This window comes from Fringilla coelebs (genome assembly GCF_963513975.1).
Source record: "Fringilla coelebs genome assembly, chromosome: 32".
Taxonomy (NCBI): domain Eukaryota; kingdom Metazoa; phylum Chordata; class Aves; order Passeriformes; family Fringillidae; genus Fringilla; species Fringilla coelebs.
Genome location: NC_140058.1, coordinates 359262 through 385011, shown reverse-complemented (window position 1 = coordinate 385011; position 25750 = coordinate 359262). Strand labels below are relative to the sequence as shown.

At 58.2% G+C, this 25750-nt stretch overlaps 1 protein-coding gene across 2 annotated transcripts in view; it reads right to left on the bottom strand.

The window, feature by feature from the left end:
• Nucleotides 1–25750, bottom strand: part of LOC311164425 (A.superbus venom factor 1-like) — a 56088-nt gene that overhangs the window by 8684 nt on the left and 21654 nt on the right. For both annotated transcript variants that reach the window (XM_084223879.1, XM_084223878.1), the window contains exons 17-35: nt 24465–24665; nt 22079–22193; nt 21139–21224; nt 20376–20515; nt 20084–20296; nt 17750–17816; nt 17020–17106; nt 16729–16932; nt 13127–13202; nt 12885–13044; nt 11000–11095; nt 10753–10903; nt 8960–9123; nt 7867–8025; nt 5909–6059; nt 5740–5791; nt 4825–4912; nt 2567–2653; nt 398–503 (exon numbers count right to left, since the gene is read on the bottom strand). In XM_084223879.1, the coding sequence (XP_084080005.1) occupies nt 398–503; nt 2567–2653; nt 4825–4912; nt 5740–5791; nt 5909–6059; nt 7867–8025; nt 8960–9123; nt 10753–10903; nt 11000–11095; nt 12885–13044; nt 13127–13202; nt 16729–16932; nt 17020–17106; nt 17750–17816; nt 20084–20296; nt 20376–20515; nt 21139–21224; nt 22079–22193; nt 24465–24665 (2403 nt within the window). The remainder of the gene's footprint in view (nt 1–397; nt 504–2566; nt 2654–4824; nt 4913–5739; nt 5792–5908; nt 6060–7866; nt 8026–8959; nt 9124–10752; nt 10904–10999; nt 11096–12884; nt 13045–13126; nt 13203–16728; nt 16933–17019; nt 17107–17749; nt 17817–20083; nt 20297–20375; nt 20516–21138; nt 21225–22078; nt 22194–24464; nt 24666–25750) is intronic.

Here is a 25750-nt window from a genome sequence, read left to right as displayed (position 1 = left end):
TGCTGTAGTAGCTGTAGACGCTCACGGTGACACAGTGACAGTGATAATGACAATGACAATGACAATGACAATGACAGTGACAGTGACAATGACACACCGATGCTGTAGTAGCTGTAGACGCTGACAGTGACACAGTGACACAGTGACAATGACAATGACAATGACAGTGACAATGACAGTGACAATGACAGTGACACACCGATGCTGTAGTAGCTGTAGACGCTGACAGTGACACAGTGACAGTGACAATGACAATGACAATGACAGTGACAATGACACACCGATGCTGTAGTAGCTGTAGACGCTGACAGTGACACAGTGACACAGTGACACAGTGACAATGACAATGACAATGACAATGACAATGACAATGACAATGACAGTGACAGTGACACACCGATGCTGTAGTAGCTGTAGACGCTCACGGCCGCCGGCTGGATCAGCCCCACCTGGAACCTCTGGTGGGCCTTGAAGGCGAAACATTCCTGGGCCCTGTGTGACACCTGGGGACAGCAGGGGACAGGGACAGGGACAGGGACAGGGACAGGGACAGGGACAGGGACAGGGACAGGGAACAGGGACAGGGGACGGGGACAGGGACAGGGAACAGGGACAGGGGACAGGGACAGGGACAGGGACAGGGACAGGGACAGGGACAGGGACAGGGGACGGGGACAGGGGACAGGGACAGGGACAGGGACAGGGACAGCACGGGTACAGGGGACAGGGGACAGGGGACAGGGACAGGGACAGGGACAGGGACAGGGACAGGGGACGGGGACAGGGGACAGGGACAGGGACAGGGACAGGGGACAGGGACAGGGACAGGGACAGGGACAGGGACAGGTACAGGGACAGGGGACAGGGACAGGGACAGGGACAGGGGATGGGACAGGGGACAGGGACAGGGACAGGGACAGGGGACAGGGATAGGGGACAGGGACAGGGACAGGGACAGGGACAGGGGATGGGACAGGGACAAGGACAGGGACAGGGACAGGGGACAGGGACAGGGGACAGGGACAGGGACAGGGACAGGGACAGGGGACAGGGACAGTGCGGGGACAGCACAGAGATAGAAGACAGGGGGATGGGGGACATGGGGACAGGGGACATGGGAGATGTATGTAGGACAATGACAGGGACAGGGGGACAGGGGACATGGGAGATGTATGTAGGACAATGACAGGGACATGGGGACAGGGGACATGGGAGATGTATGTAGGACAATGACAGGGACAGGGGGACAGGGGACAGGGGGACACAGGGACAGGGTGGACATGGGGACAGGGACAGGGGACATGGGGTGGCACTCAGACAGGCTGCGAGCCACCCCCCCAGTGCCCCCAGTCCTGTCCCCAGCCACGTCCCCGAGCTGTCCCCACCCATCCCTGTCCTTGTCACCGCCTTGAGGCTGTCGCTGTCACCACCCCTGTCCCCAGCTGTGTCCCTGTCACAGCTCTGTCCCTGCCCATGTCCCCAGCTCCATCCTGATCCCTGTCCCTGCCCTGTCCCTGTCCCTGCCCTGTCCCTGTCCCTGTCCCTGTCCCTGTCCCTGTCCCTGTCCTTGTCCCTGTCCCTGTCCCCCCACCTTGTCCCTGTCCTGTCCCTGTCCTCTCACATTCCTGTCCCCAGTGTCCCCATGTCCCTCCTGTCCCCAGTGTCCCCCGTGTCCCCACCTTCATCATCACACCTGTCACCCTCCTGTCCCTGCTCATGTCCCCAACTCAATCTTGGTCCCTGTCCCATCCTGTCCCCATCCCTGTCCCATCCTGTCCCATCTTGTCCCCACCCCGTCCCCATCCTGTCCCTGTCCCATCTTGTCCCCATCCCTGTCCCCATCCTGTCCCTGTCCCATCTTGTCCCCATGCTGTCCCATCTCGTCCCTGTCCCATCATGTCCCCATCCCTGTCCCATCCTGTCCCTGTCCCATCATGTCCCTGTCCCATCATGTCCCTGTCCCATCCTGTCCCCATCCCTGTCCCATCCTGTCCCTGTCCCATCATGTCCCCACCCCGTCCCCATCCTGTCCCTGTCCCATCTTGTCCCCATCCCTGTCCCATCCTGTCCCATCTTGTCCCCATCCCTGTCCCCATCCTGTCCCTGTCCCATCTTGTCCCCATGCTGTCCCATCCTGTCCCTGTCCCATCATGTCCCTGTCCCATCCTGTCCCCATCCCTGTCCCATCCTGTCCCTGTCCCATCCTGTCCCCATCCCTGTCCCATCCTGTCCCCATCCCTGTCCCCATCCCTGTCCCATCTTGTCCCTGTCCCATCTTGTCCCCATCCCTGTCCCATCCTGTCCCATCTTGTCCCCATGCTGTCCCATCCTGTCCCTGTCCCATCATGTCCCCATGCTGTCCCATCCTGTCCCTGTCCCATTTTGTCCCCACCCCGTCCCCATCTTGTCCCCATCCCTGTCCCATCCTGTCCCTGTCCCCTCTTGTCCCCACCCCGTCCCCATCCTGTCCTCTCCCTGTCCCACCTTGTCATTGTCCCGTCCCTGTCCCTGCCCCCACCCCAGTGCTGTCCCCACCCAGTGTCCCCAGTGTCCCCAGTGTCCCCACCTTGTCCAGGTAAATGACGACGTTGCTCCGCTCTTTGTCCTGGTCCAGCTCGAACTTGGAGATGTACCTGTCCACGCCCTCGGACAGCTGGGGACAGCGGGGACAGAGGGGACAGAGGGACATTGGGGACAGTGGGGACAGAGTGACACCGGGGACAGCAGGGACATTGGGGAAAGAGTGACATTGGGGACAGCGGGGACAGAGGGGACAGTGTGACATTGGGGACAGAGTGACAGCGGGGACAGAGTGACACTGGGGACAGCGGGGACAGAGGGGAGAGAGAGACACCGGGGACAGCGGGGACAGTGGGGACAGTGTGACATTGGGGACAGCGGGGACAGAGGGGACAGTGTGACACCAGGGACAGAGTGACAGCGGGGACAGCAGGGACAGTGTGACATTGGGGACAGTGGGGACAGAGTGACATTGGGGACAGCGGGGACAGAGTGACATTGGGGACAGCGGGGACACTGGGGACAGTGGGACACCGGGGACAGAGTGACAGTGGGGACACTGGGGACAGTGGGACACTGGGGACAGAGTGACAGTGGGGACAGCGGGGACAGTGTTACACCAGGGACAGTGGGGACAGTGTGACAGCAGAGACAGAGTGACAGCGGGGACAGCAAGGACAGTGGGGACAGCGTGACACTGGGGATAGTGGGGACAGCAGGGACAGCAAGGACAATGGGGACAGAGTGACAGCAGGGACAGCATGACACTGGGGACAGTGTGACAGTGTGGACAGCGGGGACAGTGTGACATTGGGGACAGAGTGACAGCGGGGACAGCAGGGACAGTGGGGACAGAGTGACATTGGGGACAGCGGGGACAGCAGGGACAGAGTGACACCAGGGACAGCGGGGGCAGCGTGACACCAGGAACAGAGTGACAGCCGGGACAGAGTGACAGCAGGGACAGCGGGGACACTGGGGACAGTGGGACAGCGGGGACAGAGTGACAGCGGGGACAGCGGGGACACTGGGGACAGTGGGGACAGCAGGACAGAGTGACAGCGGGGACATGGGGACCGTGGGGACAGCAGGGACAGTGGGGACAGAGTGACATCGGGCATGGGGGACAGCAGGGAGAGTGTGACACCGGGCACAGGGGACACCCGGGGACAGTATGACAGCGGGCATGGGGAACACATGGGGACAATGGGGACACTGTGACACCGGGCATGGGGGACAACAGGGACAGTGTGACATCAGGCACGGGGGACACTGTGATGCTGGGGCACAGGGGAGAGCGGGGACAGTGGGACACTGGGACAGAGGGACACATGGGGACATGTGGGGACACGCAGGGACATGGTGACACCAGGCCCATGGGGACACGGTGACACAGGGAACGCAGGACACATGGTGACATGGAATGGCATCAGGGCATGAGGACACGCAGGGACACAGTGGCACCGGGACCGTGGGGACACACAGGGACACGGTGACACTGGGACCATGGGGACACACAGGGACACGGTGACACCGGACACACAGAGACACACAGTGACACAGTGACACCGGACACACAGGGACACGCAGGGACACCGTGACACCGGGACCGTGGGGACACACAGGGACAACGGCGATGTGGGGACACGTGTGCCAATGTGGGGACATTGATGGTGACATCATCATTGATGAGGACACGATGGCACAAAGACATGGGGTCCCCTGTCTCAACCAGGTCCCCCTCAGTGTCCCCATGTCCCCCCCCCCGGTGTCCCCATGTCCCCTGCTGTCCCCATGTCCCCCTGTTGTCCCCATGTCCCCTCAGTGTCCCCAAGTCCCCCCACCAGTGTCTCCATATCCCCTTCAGTGTCCCCTTGTCCCCCACCCCTGGTGTCCCCATGTCCCTGCAGTGTCTCCATGTCCCCGCAGTGTCCCCATGGTGTCCCCATGTCCCCGCAGTGTCCCCATGGTGTCCCCATGTCCCCTCAGTGTCCCCATGTCCCCACGATGTCCCCACAGTGTCCCCTCAGTGTCCCCTGTCCCCGCACTGACCCTCCTGAGGTCCTGCAGGTCTGGCGAGAAGCCCGTGAGCATGGACACGTCCAGGATGGACATGGTGGCATCCACGGTGTCCCCGCAGTGTCCCCATGTCCCCACAGTGTCCCCTCAGTGTCCCCACAATGTCCCCATGTCCCCTCAGTGTCCCCATGTCCCCTCAGTGTCCCCTCAGTGTCCCCATGTCCCCGCAGTGTCCCCACGCTGTCCCCTCAGTGTCCCCTGGCTGTCCCCTGTCCCCTCACTGACCCTCCTGAGGTCCTGCAGGTCCGGCGAGAAGCCCGTGAGCATGGACACGTCCAGGATGGACATGGTGGCATCCACGGTGTCCAGGTACCTGTGGGGACACAGCTCAGGCCACCCCCGCCTGGCCCCGCCCTGCAGTGTCCCCAGCGTCCCCTCCCCCCGTCCCCAATGCCCCCATGGGACAAGGGGAGTGCTTTTTGTCCCCAGTGTCCCCAGTGTCCCCAGTGTCCCCAATGTCCCCAGTGTCCCTTCACCCCATTCCCCACCCTGTCCCCAATGTCCCCAATGTCCCCAGTGTCCCCAATGTCCTCAAGGTGTCCCCACTGTCCCCACTGTCCCCAATGTCCCCACTGTCCCCAGTGTCCCCAATGTCCCTAATGTCCCCAATGTCCCCACTATCCCCACTGTCCCCAATGTCCCCACTATCCCCACTGTCCCCAATGTCCCCACTGTCCCCAATGTCCCCACTGTCCCCAGTGTTCCCCCTGTCCCCAATGTCCCCAATGTCCCCACTGTCCCCAGTGTCCCCACTGTCCCTAATGTCCCCACTGTTCCCAATGTCCCCAATGTCCCCACTATCCCCACTGTCCCCACTGTCCCCAATGTCCCCACTGTCCCCACTATCCCCACTGTCCCCACTGTCCCCAATGTCCCCAATGTCCCCACTGTCCCCATTGTCCCCACTGTCCCCACTGTCCCCACTGTCCCCACTGTCCCCACCGTCCCCACTGTCCCCACTGTCCCCACCGTCCCCACTGTCCCCAATGTCCCCACTGTCCCTACTGTCCCCACTATCCCCACTGTCCCCAATGTCCCCACTGTCCCCACTGTCCCCAATGTCCCCACTGTCCCCACTGTCCCCACTGTCCCCAGTGTCCCCACTGTCCCCACTGTCCCCAGTGTCCCCACTGTCCCCACCTGGTGCAGATGTTGATCTTGACAGTCCTGATGATGTCCTCCTCTTCCCTGCCTGGGTGGGGACACCGAGGTGACATCGAAGGTGACACGGGGCACACACACAGAGGGGACAAGGGGCGGGGTTGGGGGTGACACCGCGAGGACGGGGAGGGGACAGTTGGGGACCCACCCTTGCTGACGTCCTGCACGTCCACGCTCAGGTGGAACTTGTCACATTTGTCATCGCTCTCGGGGACCTTGGCGTGGTACACGGTCACCACTGTCATTGTCCCCTTGCCCACGCCCTCGGCCTTGACCGTGAAGTCCTCGTTCTCCTTGGTCTGAGGGGACAGGGACGTTGGGGACAGCGGGAGGGGACAGGGGACAGGGGACAGGGGGAGGGGACAGGGACGTTGGGGACAGCGGGAGGGGACAGGGGACAGGGGAGGGGACAGGGGGAGGGGACAGGGACGTTGGGGACAGCGGGAGGGGACAGGGGACATGGGGAGGGGACAGGGGGAGGGGACTGGGGACATCAGGAGGGGACAGGGGACATGGGGAGGGGACATTGAGAGGGGACAGGGGACATCGGGAGGGGACCGGGGACATGGGGAGGGGACATTGGGAGGGGACAGGGGACATGGGGAGGGGACAGGGGGAGGGGACAGGGACGTTGGGGACAGCGGGAGGGGACAGGGGACAGGGGGAGGGGACAGGGGACATGGGGAGGGCACATTGGGAGGGCACAGGGACGTTGGGGACATCGGGAGGGGACAGGGGACATCAGGAGGGAACATTGGGAGGGGACATTGGGAGTGGACATTGGGAGGGCACAGGGGAGGTTGGGAGGGGACATTGGGAGGCGACAGGGGACATTGGAAGGGGACAAGGGACCTTGGTGACATTGGGAGGGGACAGGGGACATCAGGAGGGGACATTGGGAGGGGACAGGGGACATTGGGAGGGGATAGGGGACATCAGCAGGGGACATTGGGAGGGCACAGGGGACACTGGGAGGGGACAGGGGACATTGGTGACATTGGGAGGGGACAGGGGACATTGGAAGGGGACAGGGGACATTGGTGACATTGGGAGGGGACAGGGGACATTGGAAGGGGACAGGGGACATTGGGAGGGGACATTGGGAGGGGACAGGGGACGTCCCCAGGAGGGACAGGCAGAGGTGCAGGGGTGTGTGGGGACATGGAGGGGACAAGGTCAGGCCAGGACATGGAGGTGACAAGGACACTCCAGGAGGGGACAAGGCCAGCCTGGGACATCCCAAGGCTTGAGAGGACACAGAGGGGACAGGAGGGGACATGGAGGGGACAATGGTGGTGCTGGGATGGGATTATCCAATGAGGAGACCAGAGGTGACAGTGCCAGGTGACAATGCCAGGGGACAGGTGACAGGGACAGGGACAGGTGACAGGGACAGGTGACAGGGACAGGTGCCAGGGACAGGTGCCAGGGACAGGGACAGGTGACAGATTCCAGGTGCCAGGGACAGGTGCCAGGGACAGGGACAAGGACAGGTGTCAGGGACAGGGGACAGGTGCCATGGGACAGGTGCTAGGGACAGGGACAGGTCACAGGGACAGGTCACAGGGACAGGGACAGGTGCCAGGGACAGGTGCCAGAGGCAGGTGCTAGGGACAGGGGACAGGTGACAGGGTCAGGGACAGGTACCATGGACAGGGACAGGTGACAGGGACAGGTGACAGGGACAGGTGCCAGGGCCAGGGACAGGTGACAGGGACAGGTGACAGATTCCAGGTGCCAGGGACAGGGACAGGTGCCAGGTGACAGGTTCAGGTGCCAGGGACAGGGACAGGTGCCATGGACCGGTGACAGGTGCCAAGTGCCAGGGACAGGGACAGGGACAAGGACAGGTGTCAGGGACAGGGGACGTGTGCCATGGGACAGGTGCTAGGGACAGGGACAGGTCACAGGGACAGGTCACAGGGACAGGGACAGGTGCCAGGGACAGGGGACAGGGACAGGTGCCAGGAACAGGGACAGGGACAGGTGACAGGGGCAGGTGCCATGGACAGCGACAGGTGCCAGGGACAGGTGACAGGGACAGGTGCCAGGTGCCAGGTTCAGGTGCCAGGTTCAGGTTCAGGTGCCAGGCCCAGGTTCAGGTACCTCGGCGGAGCGCGCCACCAGCGCGTTGCGGTTCTCGATGCGGTATTTGATGGGGCTGGCGCGGCGCGGCAGCAGCACCGACACGTCCAGCTCCAGCTGCTCCTTGTCCTGCGCCGCCACCTGGTACTGGGCCAGCGCTTGGAACACCAGGATGGTGGCCTGAGGGGACAGCGGGGTCACCATGGCTTGGGGACACCACCTGTGTGTGCTGGGCCAGCGCTTGGAACACCAGGATGGTGGCCTGAGGGGACAATGGGGTCACCAGGGTTTGGGGACACTGGGTGGAGAGCCCACAAGCTCTTCTGAGAGGCCTTGAGGGGACAGTGGTGTCACCATGGCTTGGGGACACTGGCTGGAGAGCCCACAAGGACTCCTGGGTGGCCTGAGGGGACAGTGGTATCACCCGGGCTTGGGGACACTGGGTGGAGAACCCACAAGGACTCCAGGGTGGCCTGAGGGGACATCGGGGTCACCAGGCCTTGGGGACACCACGTGTGTGTGCTGGGCCAGCGCTTGGAACACCAGGATGGTGGCATGAGGGGACAGTGGGGTCACCAGGGCTTGGGGACACTGAGTGGAAAGCCCACAAGGACTCCTGGGTTGGCTGAGGGGACAATGGTGTCACCAGGGCTTGGGGACACTGGGTGGAGAGCCCACAAGGGCTCCTGGGTGGCCTGAAGGGACAGTGGGGTCACCATGGCTTGGGGACAGCAGCTTTGTGTCCACCTGGTACTGGGCCAGCGCTTGGAACACCAGGATGGTGGCCTGAGGGGACATTGGGGTCACCATGGCTTGGGGACACTGGGTGGAGAACCCACAAGGACTCCTGGGTGGCCTGAGGGGACAGTGGTGTCACCAGGGCTTGGGGACACTGGGTGGAGAGCCCACAAGGACTCCTGAGTGGCCTGAGGGGACACCGGTGTCACCAGAGCCTGGGGACATCACCTGCAGCATCCCCAAACTCTTCTGAGTGACCTCGGGCTCCGGTGCCACCCGAGCCGTCCCCAAATGACAGCACCCACCCCTGTCCCCCCCAGCGCCACCAGGCGCCCCCGGTGTCCCCGCGGGTGGCCGGGCGTGTCCCGTGTCCCACCTGGGTGGAGCCGTAGCCCCCTCCGTAGTAGTTCTGCCGGGCCAGCCACCGCACCACCGGCCCGGCCAGCTCGGCCTTCTTCATCTGCAGCAGGGCCAGCAGCGCGTAGGACGTGCCCTCGATGTTGTAGGTGTGGGCGTTGCGCTCCTCCCAGCTGGCCCCGCCTGCGGGGACATCGGGGACACCTTCGGCCACCCGCGGGGACACCCACGGCCACCTCGGCCCGGCCACAATGACAGCACCGGGCGAGGCGTGATCTCAGGAGGGGCCAAAAACGGTTCTGGAGGAGCTCAGGAGGACCCAAAACCACCTCCCCTGACCCCAAATTCCAGCCCTGGGAGAGGGTTCAGTTCTGGAGAACCTCAGGAGGACCCAAAACCTCCTCCCCTAACCCCAAATTCCAGCCCTTGGTGAGGATTCAGTTCTGGAGAAGCTCAGGAGGACCCAAAACCACCTCCCCTGACCCCAGTTTCAACCCCAAGGTGAGGTGTCACCTTGGAGAACCTCAGGAGGACCCAAAACCAGCTCTGGAGAAGCTCAGGAGGACCCAAAACCACCTCCCCTGACCCCAAATTCCCACCCTGGGTGAGGGTTCAGTTCTAGAGAACCTCAGGAGAACTCGAAATCAGCTTTGGAGAACCTTAAGAGTACCCAAACCCACCTCCTTTCACCCCGATTTGACCCCTGTTGAGATATCATCTTTGGAGAACCTCATGATGACCCAAACCCACCTCCTTTCACCCCAATTTGACCCCTCTTGAGGCATGACCTCTGGAGAACCTCATGATGACCCAAACCCACCTCCTTTCACCTCAATTTGACCCCTCTTGAGACGTCACCTTTGGAGAACCTTGTGATGACCCAAACCCACCTCCTTTCACCCCAATTTTAACCCCTCTTGAGGCATCACCTCTGGAGAACCTCATGAGGACCCAAACCCACCTCCTTTCACCCCAATTTGACCAATTTCCACCCTAGGTTTGGTGTCACCTTTGGAGAACCTCACGATGACCCAAACCCACCTCCTTTCACCCCAATTTTGACCAATTTCTACCCCAGGTTTGGTCTCATCTTTGGAGAACTTCATGAGGATCCAAACCCACCTCCTTTCACCCCAATTTAGCCCCTCTTGAGACGTCACCTCTGGAGAACCTCATGAGGACCCAAACCCACCTCCTTTCACCCCAATTTGACCCCTCTTGAGGCATGACCTCTGGAGAACCTCATGATGACCCAAACCCACCTCCTTTCACCCCAATTTTGACCAATTTCCACCCTAGGATTGGTGCCACCTTAGGAGAACCTCACGATGACCCAAACCCACCTCCTTTCACCCCAATTTGACCCCTCTTGAGACGTCACCTTTGGAGAACCTCGTGATGACCCAAACCCACCTCCTTTCACCCCAATTTGACACCTCTTGAGGCGTCACCTTTGGAGAACCTCATGAGGACCCAAACCCACCTCCTTTCACCCCAATTTGACCCCTCTTGAGACGTCACCTTTGGAGAACCTCACGATAACCCAAACCCACCTCCTTTCACCCCAATTTTGACCAATTTCCACCCCAGATTTGGTATCACCTTTGGAGAACCTCACGATGACCCAAACCCACCTCCTTTCACCCCAATTTGACCCCTCTTGAGACGTCACCTCTGGAGAACCTCACAATGACCCAAACCCACCTCCTTTCACCCCAATTTGACCCCTTTTGAGATGTCACCTTAGGAGAACCTCACGATGACCCAAACCCAGGTCCTTTCACCCCAATTTGACCCCTCTTGATGTGTCACCTTTGGAGAACCTCATGAGGATCCTCTCGCTCTGGAGCTTCCCGGCCAGGGCCAGCGCGTAGGACGCCAGGGCCACCGTGTAGGGCCGGGCCAGCTGCTCGTAGCGCCGCGCCAGGAACCCGGCCGCCTTGTTGATGCTGTCGTCCAAGCTCTGCGAACCAAGGATGGAGAATTTGGCACCTCAGGTGGCTTCCGTCATGGTCTGGCATCTCAGGAATGTCACCTGTCCCCAGGTGGGGTCACTCACGTTGACGTGGTCCTTGCAGGTGTCCCGCGCCTCCTCCAGGGCGATGAGGACGAAGGCGGTGAGGGACACCTCGGGCTCGGCGCCGTGGTAGCCTCCCTGTGGGATGAAAAAGAGGGAAAAAACCTCGGGATTGGGGTTTTCCAAGAGCTCGATGGTCCACCAGCAGCTCATTCCAAGGATCTGTCCTTGACCAGTCTGAGGGACAGCCAAGGGACAGCCAAGGGACACTCAAGGGACACTCAAATGTCACCCAAGGGACACCCAGAGGATATCTGACCTTCACCTGACCTTCAGGTGAGTAACGCTCAAGGGACAATCAAGGGACACCCAAGGGACACTCAAATGACACCCAAGGGACACCCAAAGGGAATCTGACCTTCACCTGACCTTCAGGTGAGGAACATAGAACACCCAAGGGACACCCAGACTTCACCCAAGGGACACCCAAAGGGTATCTGAGCTTCACCTGACCTTCACCTGATCTTCATGTGAGGAACACCCAAGGGACACTCAAGGGACACCCAAGGGACACTCAAATGTCACCCAAGGGACACCCAAGGGACACCCAGACTTCACCCAAGGGACACCCAAGGGACACCCAGACTTCACCCAAGGGACACCCAAAGAATATCTGACCTTCACATGACCTTCATATGAGGAACACTCAAGGGACACCCAAAGAACACCCAAGGGACTCCCAAGGGACACCCAATGGACACCCCAACTTTGCCCAAGGGACACCCAAGAAAGACCTATGGAATGTTTGACCTTCACCTGACCTTCACCCAAGGAACACCTAAGGAACACCCAAGGAACACCGAAAAACCACCCGAACTTCACCCAAGGAACACTCAACAAATTCCTGAGGTTCACCTGACCTTCATTCCAGGAACTCCCAAGGAACACCCAAAAACCACCCAAGGAACACCTGACCTTCATTCCAGGAACACCCAAAAACCATGCGAACTTCACCCAAGGAACACTCAACGAATTCCTGAGGTTCACCTGACCTTCACCCCAGGAAAGCCCAAGGAACACCCAAAAACCACACAAATTTCACCCAAGGAACACCCAAAAACCACCCAAGGAACACCCAAAAACCACCCAAAAACCACCCAAGGAACACCCAAAACCCACCCGAACTTCAACCAAAGAACACTCAACGAATTCCTGAGGTTCACCTGACCTTCATTCCAGGAATGCCCAAGGAACACCCAAAAACCACCCAAGGAACACCCGAAAACCGCCCAAGGAACACCCAAAACCCACCCGAACTTCACCCAAGGAACACTCAATGAATTCCTGAGGTTCACCTGACCTTCACCCCAGGAAACTCCAAGGAACACCCAAAAACCACCCAAGGAACACCCAAAAACCACCCAAAAACCACCCAAGGAACATTCAATGAATTCCTGAGGTTCACCTGACCTTCTCCCCAGGAACGCCCAAGGAACACCCAAAAACCACCTGAACTTCACCCAAGGAACACGCAATGAATTCCTGAGGTTCACCTGACTTTCACCCAAGGAAACTTCAAGGAACACCCAAAAACCACCCAAGGAACACCCAAAAACCACCCGAACTTCACCCAAGGAACACTCAATGAATTCCTGAGGTTCACCTGACCTTCATTCCAGGAATGCCCAAGGAACACCCAAAAACCACCCAAGGAACACCCGAAAACCACCCAAGGAACACCCGAAAACCACCTGAACTTCACCCAAGGAACACTCAATGAATTCCTGAGGTTCACCTGACCTTCACCCCAGGAACGTCCAAGGAGCACCCAAAGTTCACCAGACCTTCACCCAAAACCTCCCACCCTCCACCCGAGGTCCCCCCAGCTTTGGCCACCAGCAGTGACAGGGTTGAGGTGTCCCCCTACCACCATCTCCTTATGGATGACCGGCGCGTCCTCCTGGAAGACCCCGTCCGGCTTCTGCTTGTTGAGGATGAGCCACTTGATGGGGCCGCAGATCTCGCCGTGCTCGATGTCCGTCAGCTTCCTGGCCATGGCGAACACCTTCACCACGTAGGCGGTCAGCCTGGGCATGGGGACACCTGAGGGTCACACCTGGCCGTGACACCTGGGCTGGGTGGTGGCGGTGGTGGTGGCAGGTCCCTCACCAGGTGCTGGAGGGGCGGTTGATGAAGGCGGCGTAGGAGTTGTCGGGCTTGCGGTAGGCCAACTGTTGGGTGTAACCTGTGAGGAGATGGCCGGTGGTCAACGCCAGGGGTGGCCTGGGTGGGCTTCAGGCCACCAATGGGCTCCAACCGTTGGTCAACATGAGGGGCTTCAGGCCACCAATGGCCTCCAACCGTTGGTCAACATGAGGGGTGGCCAATGATGGCTTCAGGCCACCAATGTCCTCCAACTGTTGGTCAATTCAAGGGGTGGCCTCAGGCCACCAATGTCCTCCAACCATTGGCTAACATGAGGAGTGGCCAGTGATGGCTTCAGGCCCCCAATGTTCTCCAACTGTTGGTCAAGGCAAGGGGTGGCCAGTGGTGGTCTCAGGCCACCAATGTCCTCCAACCGTTGGTCAACATGAGAGGTGGCCAATGATGGCTTCAGGCCATCAATGTCCTCCAGCTGTTGGTCAATGCAAGGGGTGGCTTCAGGCCACCAATGTCCTCCAACTGCTGGTCAACATGAGGGATGGCTTCAGGCCACCAATGGCCTCCAACTGTTGGTCAACATGAGGGGCTTCAGGCCACCAATGGCCTCCAACCGTTGGTCAACATGAGGGGATTCAGGCCACCAATGTCCTCCAACCATTGGTCAAGGCGAGGAGTGGCCAGTGGTGGCTTAAGGCCACCAATGTCCTCCAACTCTAGGTCAACATGAGAGGTGGCCAATGATAGCTTCAGGCCCCCAATGTTCTCCAACTGTTGGTCAAGGCAAGGGGTGGCCAGTGGTGGCTTCAGGCCACCAATGTCCTCCAACTGTTGGTCAACATGAGGAGTGGCCAGTGATGGCTTCAGGCCCCCAATGTCGTCCAACTGTTGGTCAACATGAGGGGCTTCAGGCCACCAATGGCTTCCAACCATTGGTCAACCTGAGGGATGGCTTCAGGCCACCAATGTCCTCCAACTGTTGGTCAACACAGGGGGCGGCCTCAGGCCACCAATGTCCTCCAACCATTGGTCAAGGTGAGGGGTGGCCAGTGGTGGCTTTAGGCCACCAATGTCCTCCAACCATTGGTCAACATGAGGAATGGCTTGTGGCCATCAGTGTCCTCCAACTGTTGGTCAACATGAGAGGTGGCCAGTGATGGCTTCAGGCCACCAATGTCCTCCAACTGTTGGTCAACATGAGTGGCTTCAGGCCACCAATGGCCTCCAACCACTGGTCAACATGAGGAGTGGCCAGTGATGGCTTCAGGCCACCAATGTCGTCCAGCTGTTGGTCAACACAAGGGGCGGCCTCAGGCCACCAATATCTTTCAGTCATTGGTCAACTGAGGAGTGGCCAGTGATGGCTTCAGGCCACCAATGGCCTCCAACCATTGGTCAAGGCGAGGGGTGGCCAGTGGTGGTCTCAGGCCACCAATGTCCTCCAACTGTTGGCCAACACAAAGAGCAGCCCCCCAAGCTGAGGAACCCTCAGGCCACCAACCCACTCTGGAGCCCCTCCCAGTGCACACCAGTAACTCTGGAAACCCCAAACTGGTGTCACCCAACCCAGGTCACCTCCAGAGGAGTGACCTTCTGCAGCGCCTCGGATCATAGGGACCTTCTGTGACCCGAGAGAGGACACCGAGGGACATTCCCACCACTTTTGTTGCTCTTCCCACCATTTGGGGGTCATTCCCACCATTTTGAGGACACACCTACCACTTTCAGGACCATTCCTACCATTTTGAGGACATTCCCACCACTATCAGTGCCATTCCCACCATTCTGAGGACATTCCCACCATTCTGAGGACATTCCCACCATTTTGAGGACATTCCCACCACTATCAGTGCCATTCCCACCATTCTGAGGACATTCCCACCATTTTGGGGCTCTTCCCATCATTTTGAGGACATTCCCACCACTTTCAGTGCCATTCCCACCATTCTGAGGACATTCCCAACATTTTGAGGCCATTCCCACCATTTTCATGGCATTCCCACCACTTTTGTTGCCGTTCCCACCCTTTTGAGGACATTCCCACCACTTTGAGGCCATTCCCACCACTTTGAGGCTGTTCCCACCATTTTGAGGACATTCCCACCATTTTGGGGCTGTTCTCACCATTTTGAGGACACTCCTACCACTTTCGGTGCCATTCCCACCATTCTGAGGACATTCCCAACATTTTGAGACTGTTCCCACCATTTTGATGGCATTCCCACCACTTTTGGTGCCGTTCCCACCACTTTCAGGCCATTCCCACCATTTTGAGGACATCCCACCATCCTGGGGTCGTTCCCACCACTTTTGGTGCCGTTCCCACCACTTTCAGGCCATTCCCACCATTTTGAGGACATCCCACCATCCTGGGGTCGTTCCCACCATTTTGGTGCCGTTCCCACCACTTTGAGGACATTCCCACCACTTTTGTTGCCCGTCCCACCCCTTTTGGGGCTGTTCCCTCCCTTTTTGCCATTCCCACCATTTTGACGGCATTCCCACCATTCTGAGGACATTCCCACCATTTTGGTGCCATTCCCACCATTTTGAGGACATTCCCACCATTTTGGTGCCATTCCCACCATTCTGAGGACATTCCCACCACTTTGAGGCCGTTCCCACTACTTTGAGGCCGTTCCCACCACTTTTGGTGCCGTTCCCACCATTTTGGTGCCATTCCCACCACTTTGAGGGCATTCCCACCATTTTGAGGACATTCCCACCACTTTTGTTGCCGTTCCCACCATTCTGGGGCCGTTCCCACCATTTTAGTGCCGTTCCCACCATTTTCAGGCTGTTCCCACCACTTTCAGGCCATTCCCACCACTTTGAGGCCATCCCCACCACTTTTGTTGCCCGTCCCACCCCTTTTGGTGCCGTTCCCTCCCTGTCGGTGCCGTTCCCACCACTTTGAGGCCGTTCCCACCATTTTGAGAACATCCCACCATTCTGGGGCCATTCACACCATTTTGGTGCCATTCCCACCATTTTGAGGACATTCCCACCACTTTTGAGGACAGTCCCACCACTTTTAGGCCATTCCCACCATTTTGAGGACATCCCACCATCCTGGGGTCGTTCCCACCATTTTGGTGCCATTCCCACCACTTTGAGGCCATTCCCACCATTTTGAGGACATCCCACCATTCTGGGGCCATTCACACCATTTTGGTGCCATTCCCACCATTTTGAGGACATCCCCACCACTTTTGTTGCCCGTCCCACCACTTTTGGGGCCGTTCCCTCCCTTTTGGTGCCATTCCCACCATTTTGAGGCCGTTGCCACCACTTTCAGGCCATTCCCACCATTCTGGGGACATTCCCACCATTTTGGTGCTCTTCCCACCACTTTGAGACCATTCTCACCGTTCTGAGGACATCCCACCATTCTGGGGCCATTCCCACCATTTTGAGGCCATTCCCACCACTTTTGCTGCCAATCCCACCCCTTTTGGTGCCATTCCCACCATTTTGAGAACATCCCACCATTCTGGGGCCATTCACACCATTTTGGTGCCATTCCCACCATTTTGAGGCCATTCCCACCCCTTCTGTTGCCCGTCCCACCCCTTTTGGGGCCGTTCCCTCCCTTTCGGAGCCGTTCCCACCTTTCCGGATCAGCTCGATGGCGCCGGCCCGGCGGTCGATGCCGAAGGTCTCCCACTGCTGGGTGCTGTCCAGGTAGTGGACGGCGATGACCGTGGGCGTCATGGAGATCATGTTCTGCTCCCCACAGCCCGACGGCGTCACGATCAGGTGCTTCAGCTTGGCCCCGTCGATGGCCTTCTCCACGATGATGGACACGGGGTTGCCTGGGCCAGGAGAGGACGTGTCACCCTCCAGATGTCCCACCTGTCCCCCACCAGGTTGTCCCCAGGTGTCCTCTCCGTGGTGCTCACCCTGGATGCTGACTTTGGTCTCCGACTCGGTGTTGGGGACGATGTCCGAGAGGTCCGCGGCCTTCACCCGCTCCTCCTGCACCCCGTCTGTGGGGTGGGGTGGGCGTGGTGACCCCAAATCCTCCCCTGAGATGACCCAGCCCCACCCCACGCCAGGGTGTCCCTTGTCCCTTGAGATGTCCCAGTTCCGTGGTGGGATGTCCCTTGTCCTCCATGTTGTCCCAAACCTGAGCTTGGAGGGGCCTCCTTGATGCCTCCAGATGTCCCAAAGCCACCGTGGGACCTCCCTGTCCCCAGAGGTGTCCCAAAGCCACCGTGGGACCTCCCTGTCCCCAGAGATGTCCCAAAGCCACCGTGGGACCTCCCTGTCCCCAAAGATGTCCCAAAGCCACCGTGGGACCTCCCTGTCCCCAGAGGTGTCCCAAAGCCACCTCCCTGTCCCCAGAGGTGTCCCAGCCCCACCGTGTGACCTCCCTGTCTCCAGAGGTGTCCCAAAGCCACCTCCCTGTCCCCAGAGGTGTCCCAAAGCCACCTCCCTGTCCCCAGAGGTGTCCCAGCCCCACCGTGTGACCTCCCTGTCCCCAGAGGTGTCCCAAAGCCACCTCCCTGTCCCCAGAGGTGTCCCTGCTCCACCGTGGGACCTCCCTGTCCCCAGAGGTGTCCCAAAGCCACCTCCCTGTCCCCAGAGGTGTCCCAAAGCCACCTCCCTGTCCCCACAGGTGTCACTCACTGACTCCCTTGTTCTGCGGGTCCAGCTCCACGATCTTCACCGTCTTCTCCAGCCGCATCCCCTCGGGCTGTCCAGGGCAGAGTCCGGCGCTGAAGGGGGGCTTGGGTCTGGGGTCCTCCCCATCCCAGCCCCTCTGGACCACCGGGAGGGGCCTCCCAGTATAAACCAGTACCCCCAGTGACACATGGGGACAAGCCCAGGGGGCCACACCGGGTCACACAGGTCACGGAGGTCCTGGAGACCCCAAGGTCACTCTTGTGTCTGGGTCAACTTCTTGTGGTGCCACCACGGTCAGCCTGACCTCGGTGACCCCATGCAGATCATCCATGAAGGTATTGATTGAAAATATCAAATCAATGAGGGCATCAAGTCCCATGGTCAGTCTGATCTCATCCAGATCATCAATGAAGGTATTGATTGAAAATATCAAACCCCATGGTCAGCCTGACCCCATGCAGATCATCAATGAAGGTATTGATTAAAAATATCAAATCAATGAGGGCATCGAGTCCCATGGTCAGCCTGACCTTGGTGATCTCATCCAGATCATCCATGAAGATATTGATTAAAAATATCAGATCAATAAGGACATCAATTCCCATGGTCAGCCTGACCTTGGTGACCCCATCCAGATCATCAGTGAAGGTATTGATTAAAAATATCAGATCAATGAGGGCATCAAGTCCCACAGTCAGCCTGACCTCGGTGACCCCATGCAGGTCATCAGTGAAGGTATTGATTAAAAATATCAGATCAATGAGGACATCAAGTCCCACAGTCAGCCTGACCTTGGTGATTTCTTCAGATCATCAATGAAGGTATTGATTAGAAATATCAAATCAATGAGGGCATCAAGTTCCATGGTCAGCCTGACCTCGGTGTCCCCATGCAGATCATCCATGAAGGTATCGATTGAAAATATCAAACCCCATGGTCAGCCTGATCTCATCCAGATCATCCATGAAGGTATTGATTGAAAATATCAAATCAATGAGGGCATCAAGTTCCATGTTCACCCTGACCTTGGTGATCTCATCCAGATCATCAATGAAAGTATTGATTAAAAATATCAAGTCCCATGGTCAGCCTGACCTCATCCAGATCATCAATGAAGGTATTGATTAAAAATATCAAATCAATGAGGGCATCAAGTCCCATGGTCAGCCTGACCTTGGTGACCCCATGCAGATCATCAATGAAGGTATTGATTAAAAATATCAAATCAATGAGGGTGTCAAATCCCATGGTCAGCCTGACCTTGGTGATCTCATCCAGATCATCAATGAAGGTATTGATTGAAAATATCAAACCCCATGGTCAGCCTGATCTCATCCAGATCATCCATGAAGATATTGATTAAAAATATCAAATCAATGAGGGCATCAAGTCCCATGGTCACCCTGACCTTGGTGATCTCATCCAGATCATCAATGAAGGTATTGATTGAAAATATCAAATCAATGAGGGCATCAAGCCCCATGGTCAGCCTGATCCCACCAGATAATCAATGAAGATATTGATTAAAAATATCAAATCAATGAGGGCATCAAGTCCCATGGTCAGCCTGACCCCATCCAGATCATCAATGAATGTATTGATTTAAAATACCAAATCAATGAGGGTATCAAATCCCATGGTCATCCTGATCCCACCTGGTCATCAATGAAGGTATTGATTAAAAATACCAAATCCCATGGTCAGCCTGACCTCATCCAGATCATCCATGAAGATATTGATTAAAAATATCAAATCAATAAGGGCATCAAGTCCCATGGTCATCCTGACCTTGGTGACCCCATCCAGATCATCAATGAAGATATTGATCAGAGTCTCCAAATCAATAATGCAATCAAACCAAACCAGCCACACACTGACCCCTTCGTGCCACCACGGCTGACTGGACGTGCCACCACCCACCACCCACCCCCTGCTGTGGTGGACCTGGCCCACCCCTGGTGGCCGCCCAACTGCTGAAGAGGAGCACCCATGGGTGCCACCACGGATGCCACCATGTTGGGATGCCACCATGCTGGGATGCCACCACAGATGCCACCATGCTGGGATGCCACCATGCTGGGATGCCACCATGTTGGGATGCCACCACAGATGCCACCATGTTGGGATGCCACCACAGATGCCACCATGCTGGAATGCCACCATGCTGGGATACCACCACAGATGCCACCATGCTGGAATGCCACCACGGATGCCACCATGCTGGGATGCCGCCATGCTGGGATGCCACCACAGATGCCACCACAGATGCCACCATGCTGGGTACATCCCAAGGACAGAAATGCCACCACCACCACCACGGCCACCACGGCCACTCACCACCACCCGGAGCTTCTTCTTGACCCCGTCGCCCACGTACTGGTCGCGGACGGACGCCTTGACCTCGACGTCCAGCTGGCCGAGCTTGAGGGGGACGATGACGAAGGGCACGGAGCGCGAGGACTCGGCCTTTATCTTCAGAATCTGCTGGAAGCGCCGCTTGGGCGTGGAGGGGCTGCACAGGTCGGGGTTGTAGACCAGCTCCACGCGCACCTGGGCGGTGACAAGGAGGTCACACCTGAGGTCCGGAGAGGGTGATGGTGTCCCCAAAATAATGTCCCCCCACACTGACCGTGATGTCGTGCAGCCAGTAGTTGTAGAGGATGGCGCGGATCTCCACCTGCTCGTTCCTCACCACCGAGTAGGGCAGGCGGAGGTCGATGAAGAACTGCTTCATCACCGTGATCTCGTAGGGGGCGGCCACGCACAGCCCTGGGGTGGGGGACACGCGGGGGTTTGGGGTCGGGGACGCCTCGTGTCACCAAGGCAGCCCCGAGGTCTTCAGAGGTGCCTGGAAGTCCAGGGAGTCCTCAAAAGGTTTGGGAGATCCATCCAGAGCCACAGAGTGCTCACGAGGTTTGGGGGATCCATCAAGAACTGTGGGATCCTCCCAAGGTTTAGGAGATCCATCAAGAACTGTGGGATCCTCCCAAGGTTTAGGAGACCCCTTGAATCCCAAAGTTTGGGAGATCCCTCAAGTTCCATGGACTCCTCCCAAGGTTTAGGGGATCCATCAAGATCCCCTTAACTTTGGGAGGACTCCCAAGGTTTGAAAGATCCCTTGAATCTCAAAGAATTCTCCCAAGGTTTAGGAGATCCAAGACCCCAGAGTCCTCCCAAGGTTTAGGAGATCCCTCAAGTTCCATGGAGATCCCTCAAATCCCAAGGATGGCCACCAGGCTTTGGGACATCTCCCCCTCAGATTCTGGAGATCCCTCAAATCCCGGTGAACCCCTCCAGGCTTTTGGGGACCCTTCAGATCTCAGGGACCCCCCATGAGGTTTGGGGGCGTTCCATTGACCCCAGGAACCCCCTTATCCTCCATGCCCCCGTACCTTTGGTGGGGGAGAGGCTGACGGCCAGGACCTCCCAGGTGGTGATGGAGTCCTGCAGGTACACGGGCAGCGTCTTGGCCGAGACCCTGGAGAGGACGGGGGGGACCAAGGGGGTCAGGGGGTCTCACCATGGGACTTCCCTGCTCCCCAACAATGTCCCAAACCCACAGCTGGACTTCCCTGTTTCCCAAAAATGTCCCAGACCCACCGTGGGACCTCCTTGGTCTCCAGAGATGTCCCAGACCCACCGTGGGACCTCCCTGCTCCCCAAAAATGTCCCAAACCCACAGCTGGACTTTCCTGGTGTCCAAAAATGTCCCAAACCCCACAGCTGGACTTTGCTGGTCCCCAAAGATGTCCCAGACCCCCATCTGGACTTTCCTGGTGCCCCCAGGTGTTCCAGACACACAGTGGGACTTTCCTGGTCCCCAGAGAGGTCCCAAACTCACATCTGGACTTTCCTGGACCCCAAAGATGACCCAAAGCCATCATGGGACCTCCCTGGTCCCCAAAGATGTCCCGAACCCCCATCTGGACTTTCCTGGTTCCTCCAGGTGTTACAGACACACATCTGGACTTTCCTGGTCCCCAGAGATGTCCCAGACCCCCATCTGGACATTCCTGGTTCCTCCAGGTGTTCCAGACACACAGTGGGACTTTCTTGGTCCCCAAAGATGTCCCAAACCCACCGTGTGTCGTCCCTGGTCCCCAAAATGTCCCCGCCCCACAGACCCCCAAGCAGGACCAGGAGCTTGGAGATGACCCCTGAGTGGACCAAGAACTCCTGAGGCTGGACCAGGAGTTTAGCGGTGACCTTTGTCTGGCCTTGGGGTGGCCATGACCGGTCTCCAGAGATGTCCCAGCTGGATGGGGACAGGGTGACCATGGCCAGGCTGGGCCGTGGGGTGGGAGGGTGGTGGGACAGGAGCTCCAGGCTCACCCCAGCTCGTTGGGTGGCTCCGTCAGCTGCTCCACCTGCCACAGCCAGCTCTCGGGGAAGAAGGTCCGTGAGATGATGTCCGAGTCCTCCAAGAAGGGATCGTCGTCCTCGTGGCCTGGGGGTGGTGGCATCGGACCTCTCGAACGTGGCCTCAGGGCTGAGAGCCTGGTATCACCCCAATGCCACCCCAGTGCCACCCCAGTGCCACCCCAGTGCCACCCTTTGTCTTGCCCAAGGTCACCCAACCGCCACCCAAGCGTTGCCCGGTGGGTTGTCCAAGGATCGCACAAGGAACGCCCAAGGGACACTTGACCTTCAGGCAAGGAATGCCCAAAACCCACCCGAGACCCTCCCAACCTTCCCCCAAGCTCCACCTGAGGAGGACCCAAGGAATGACTGAGGTTCACCTGACCTTCCACCAGGGAAGGTCCAAGGAACGTCCAGGGAACACCCAAGGAACATCCAAGGAACACCCAAAGAACACCCAAGGAACATCTAAAGAACGCCCAAGGAACACCCGAAGAACACCCGAGGAACATTCAAAAAGCACCCAAGTAACACCAAAGGAATGTCCAAGGAACAGCCAAGGTTCACCTGACCTTCCACCAGGGAAAGTCCAATGAACACCCAAGGAACACCCAAGGGACATCCAAAGAACAACCAAGGAACACCCAAGGAACACCCAAGGAACACCCAAAGAACACCCAAAGAACATCCAAGGTTCACCTGACCTTCACCAAGGAACACCCAAGGTTCACTTGACCGTCACCAAGGAACACCCAACCTTCACCCAAGCTCTGCTCAAGCTCACCTTCACCTGAAGCCCACCAAGGAACATCCAAAACCCACCCGAGACCCTCCCAACCTTCACCCAAGCTCCACCTGAGGAGCACCCAAGGAATGCCTGAGGTTCACCTGACCTTCCACCAGGGAAGGTCCAAGGAATGTCCAAGCAACGTCCAAGGAACACCCAAGGAACACCCAAAGAATATCCAAGATTCACCTGACCTTCACCAAGGAACACCCAAGGACCACCCAAGGAACGTCCAAAGAACACCCAAACAACACCCAAGGAACATCCAAGGAACATTCAAAAAACACCTAAGGAACACCCAAGGAACAGCCAAGGGACAGCCAAAGAACACCCAAGGAACACTCAAGGTTCACTTAACCTTCACCAAAGAACACCCAAGGTTCACCTGACCTTCACCAAGGAACACCCAAGGAACATCCAAGGAACACCCAAGGGACACCCAAGGAACATCCAAGGTTCACCTGACCTTCACCAAGGAACACCCAACCTTCACCCAAGCTCTGCTCAAGCTCACCTTCACCTGAGGCCCACCAAGGAGAACCCAAAACCCACCCGAGACCCTCCCAAACTTCAGCCAAGCTCCACCTGAGGAGCACCCAAGGAATGCCTGAGGTTCACCTGACCTTCCACCAGGGAAAGTCCAAGGAACGTCCAAGGAACACCCAAGGAACACCCAAAGAACACCCAAGGAACGTCTAAAGAGCACCCAAGGAACACCCAAAGAATACCCAAGGAACACCCAAAGAACACCCAAGGAACATCCAAGGAACATCCAAAGAACACCCAAGGAACACCCGAAGAACACCCGAGGAACATTCAAAAAGCACCCAAGTAACACCCAAGGAATGTCCAAAGAACACCCAAGGAACACTCAAGGTTCACCTGACCTTCCACCAGGGAAAGTCCAATGAACACCCAAGGAACACCCAAGGAACACCCAAACAACACCCAAGGTTCACCTGACCTTCACCAAGGAACACCCAACCTTCACCCAAGCTCTGCTCAAGCTCACCTTCACCTGAAGCCCACCAAGGAACACCCAAAACCCACGCGAGACCCTCCCAACCTTCCCCCAAGCTCCACCTGAGGAGTACCCAAGGAATGCCTGAGGTTGACCTGACCTTCCACCAGGGAAAGTCCAAGGAACATCCAAGGAACACCCAAGGAACGTTCAAAGAACACCCAAAGAACATCCAAGGAACACCCAAAGAACATCCAAGGAACACACAAGGAACATCCAAGGAACACCCAAGGAACACCCAAGGTTCACTTGACCTTCACCAAGGAACACCCAAGGAACACCCAAGGAACGTCCAAAGAACACCCGAGGAACCTCCAAGGAGCACCCAAGGAACACTCAAGGTTCTCCTAACCGTCACCAAACAACACCCAAGGTTCACCTGACCTTCACCAAGGAACACCCAACCTTCACCCAAGCCCTGCTCAAGCTCACCTTCACCTGAAGCCCACCAAGGAACACCCAAAACCCACCCGAGACCCTCCACCACAGCTCCCCCCGAGGTTCCTCCCACCTCCCCGACCCTCTCCCACCCTCCACGCCCCAACACTTGCTTCTGGCCAGGCCGGCGCTGGGTGAGAGGTTCTGCCGGTCCCGCTGGGCCTTGATGTATCGGCAGCAGTCGAGGAAGGCGCGGACGCAGGACTCGCCCTCCTGGATGTACTCGCTCCTCTGCTCGCAGCCGTGCCCCATCGGGTTGTCCTTCATCCCGTCCTCGCAGCACTTCCTCTCCAGCTTGTCCGAGTACTCGGCCGCTGGTGGCAGCAGGACAGGGCTGGGACGGGCCCTGGTGGCTCGAGGGGATGGGGACATCGGGGTGTGGGACACTCTGGTGGCTCGAGGGGATGGGGACATCGGGGTGTGGGACACTCTGGTGACTCTGGAATGGGGACCTCGGGGTGTGGGACACTCTGGTGGCTCTGGAATGGGGACCTCGGGGTGTGGGACACTCTGGTGGCTCTCAGGGACATGGGACATTCTGGAGATCTTTGGGATGTGGGACACTCTGGCGGCTCTGGAATGGGACATTCTGGAGATCTTTGGGACATGGGACACTCTGGTGGCTTTGGAATGGGGACCTCGGGGTGTGGGACACTCTGGTGGCTCTGGAATGGGGACCATGGGTGTGGGACACTCTGGTGGCTCTGGAATGGGGACCGTGGGTGTGGGACACTCTGGTGGCTCTGGAATGGGGACCTTGGGGGTGTGGGACACTCTGGTGGCTCTCAGGGACATGGGACATTCTGGAGATCTTTGGGACATGGGACACTCTGGTGGCTCTTGGGAATGGGGACCTTGGGGGTGTGGGACACTCTGGTGGCCCGAGGGACATGGGACATTCTGGAGATCTTTGGGACATGGGACACTCTGATGGTTCTGGAATGGGGACCTTGGGGTGTGGGACACTCTGGTGGCTCTGGGACATGGGACGTTCTGGAGATCTTTGGGACATGGGACACTCTGGTGGCTCTGGAATGGGGACCTCGGGGTGTGGGACACTCTGGTGGCTCTGGAATGGGGACCTCGGGGTGTGGGACACTCTGGTGGCTCGAGGGAATGGGGACATCGGGAGAGTAGGATGTTCTGGTGGCTCTTTGGGACATGGGACACTCTGGTGGCTCTCAGGGACATGGGACACTGGTATTGACTGGGACATGGGACACTTCTCTGGTGGCATTTGGGACATGGGACACTCTGGTGGCCCTCAGGGACATGGGACACTCCTTTGGTGGCATTTGGGACATGGGACACTCTGGTGGCCCTCAGGGACATGGGACACTCCTCTGGTGGCATTTGGGACATGGGTTGCTGTGGGACATGGGACACTGGTGTCCCTCAG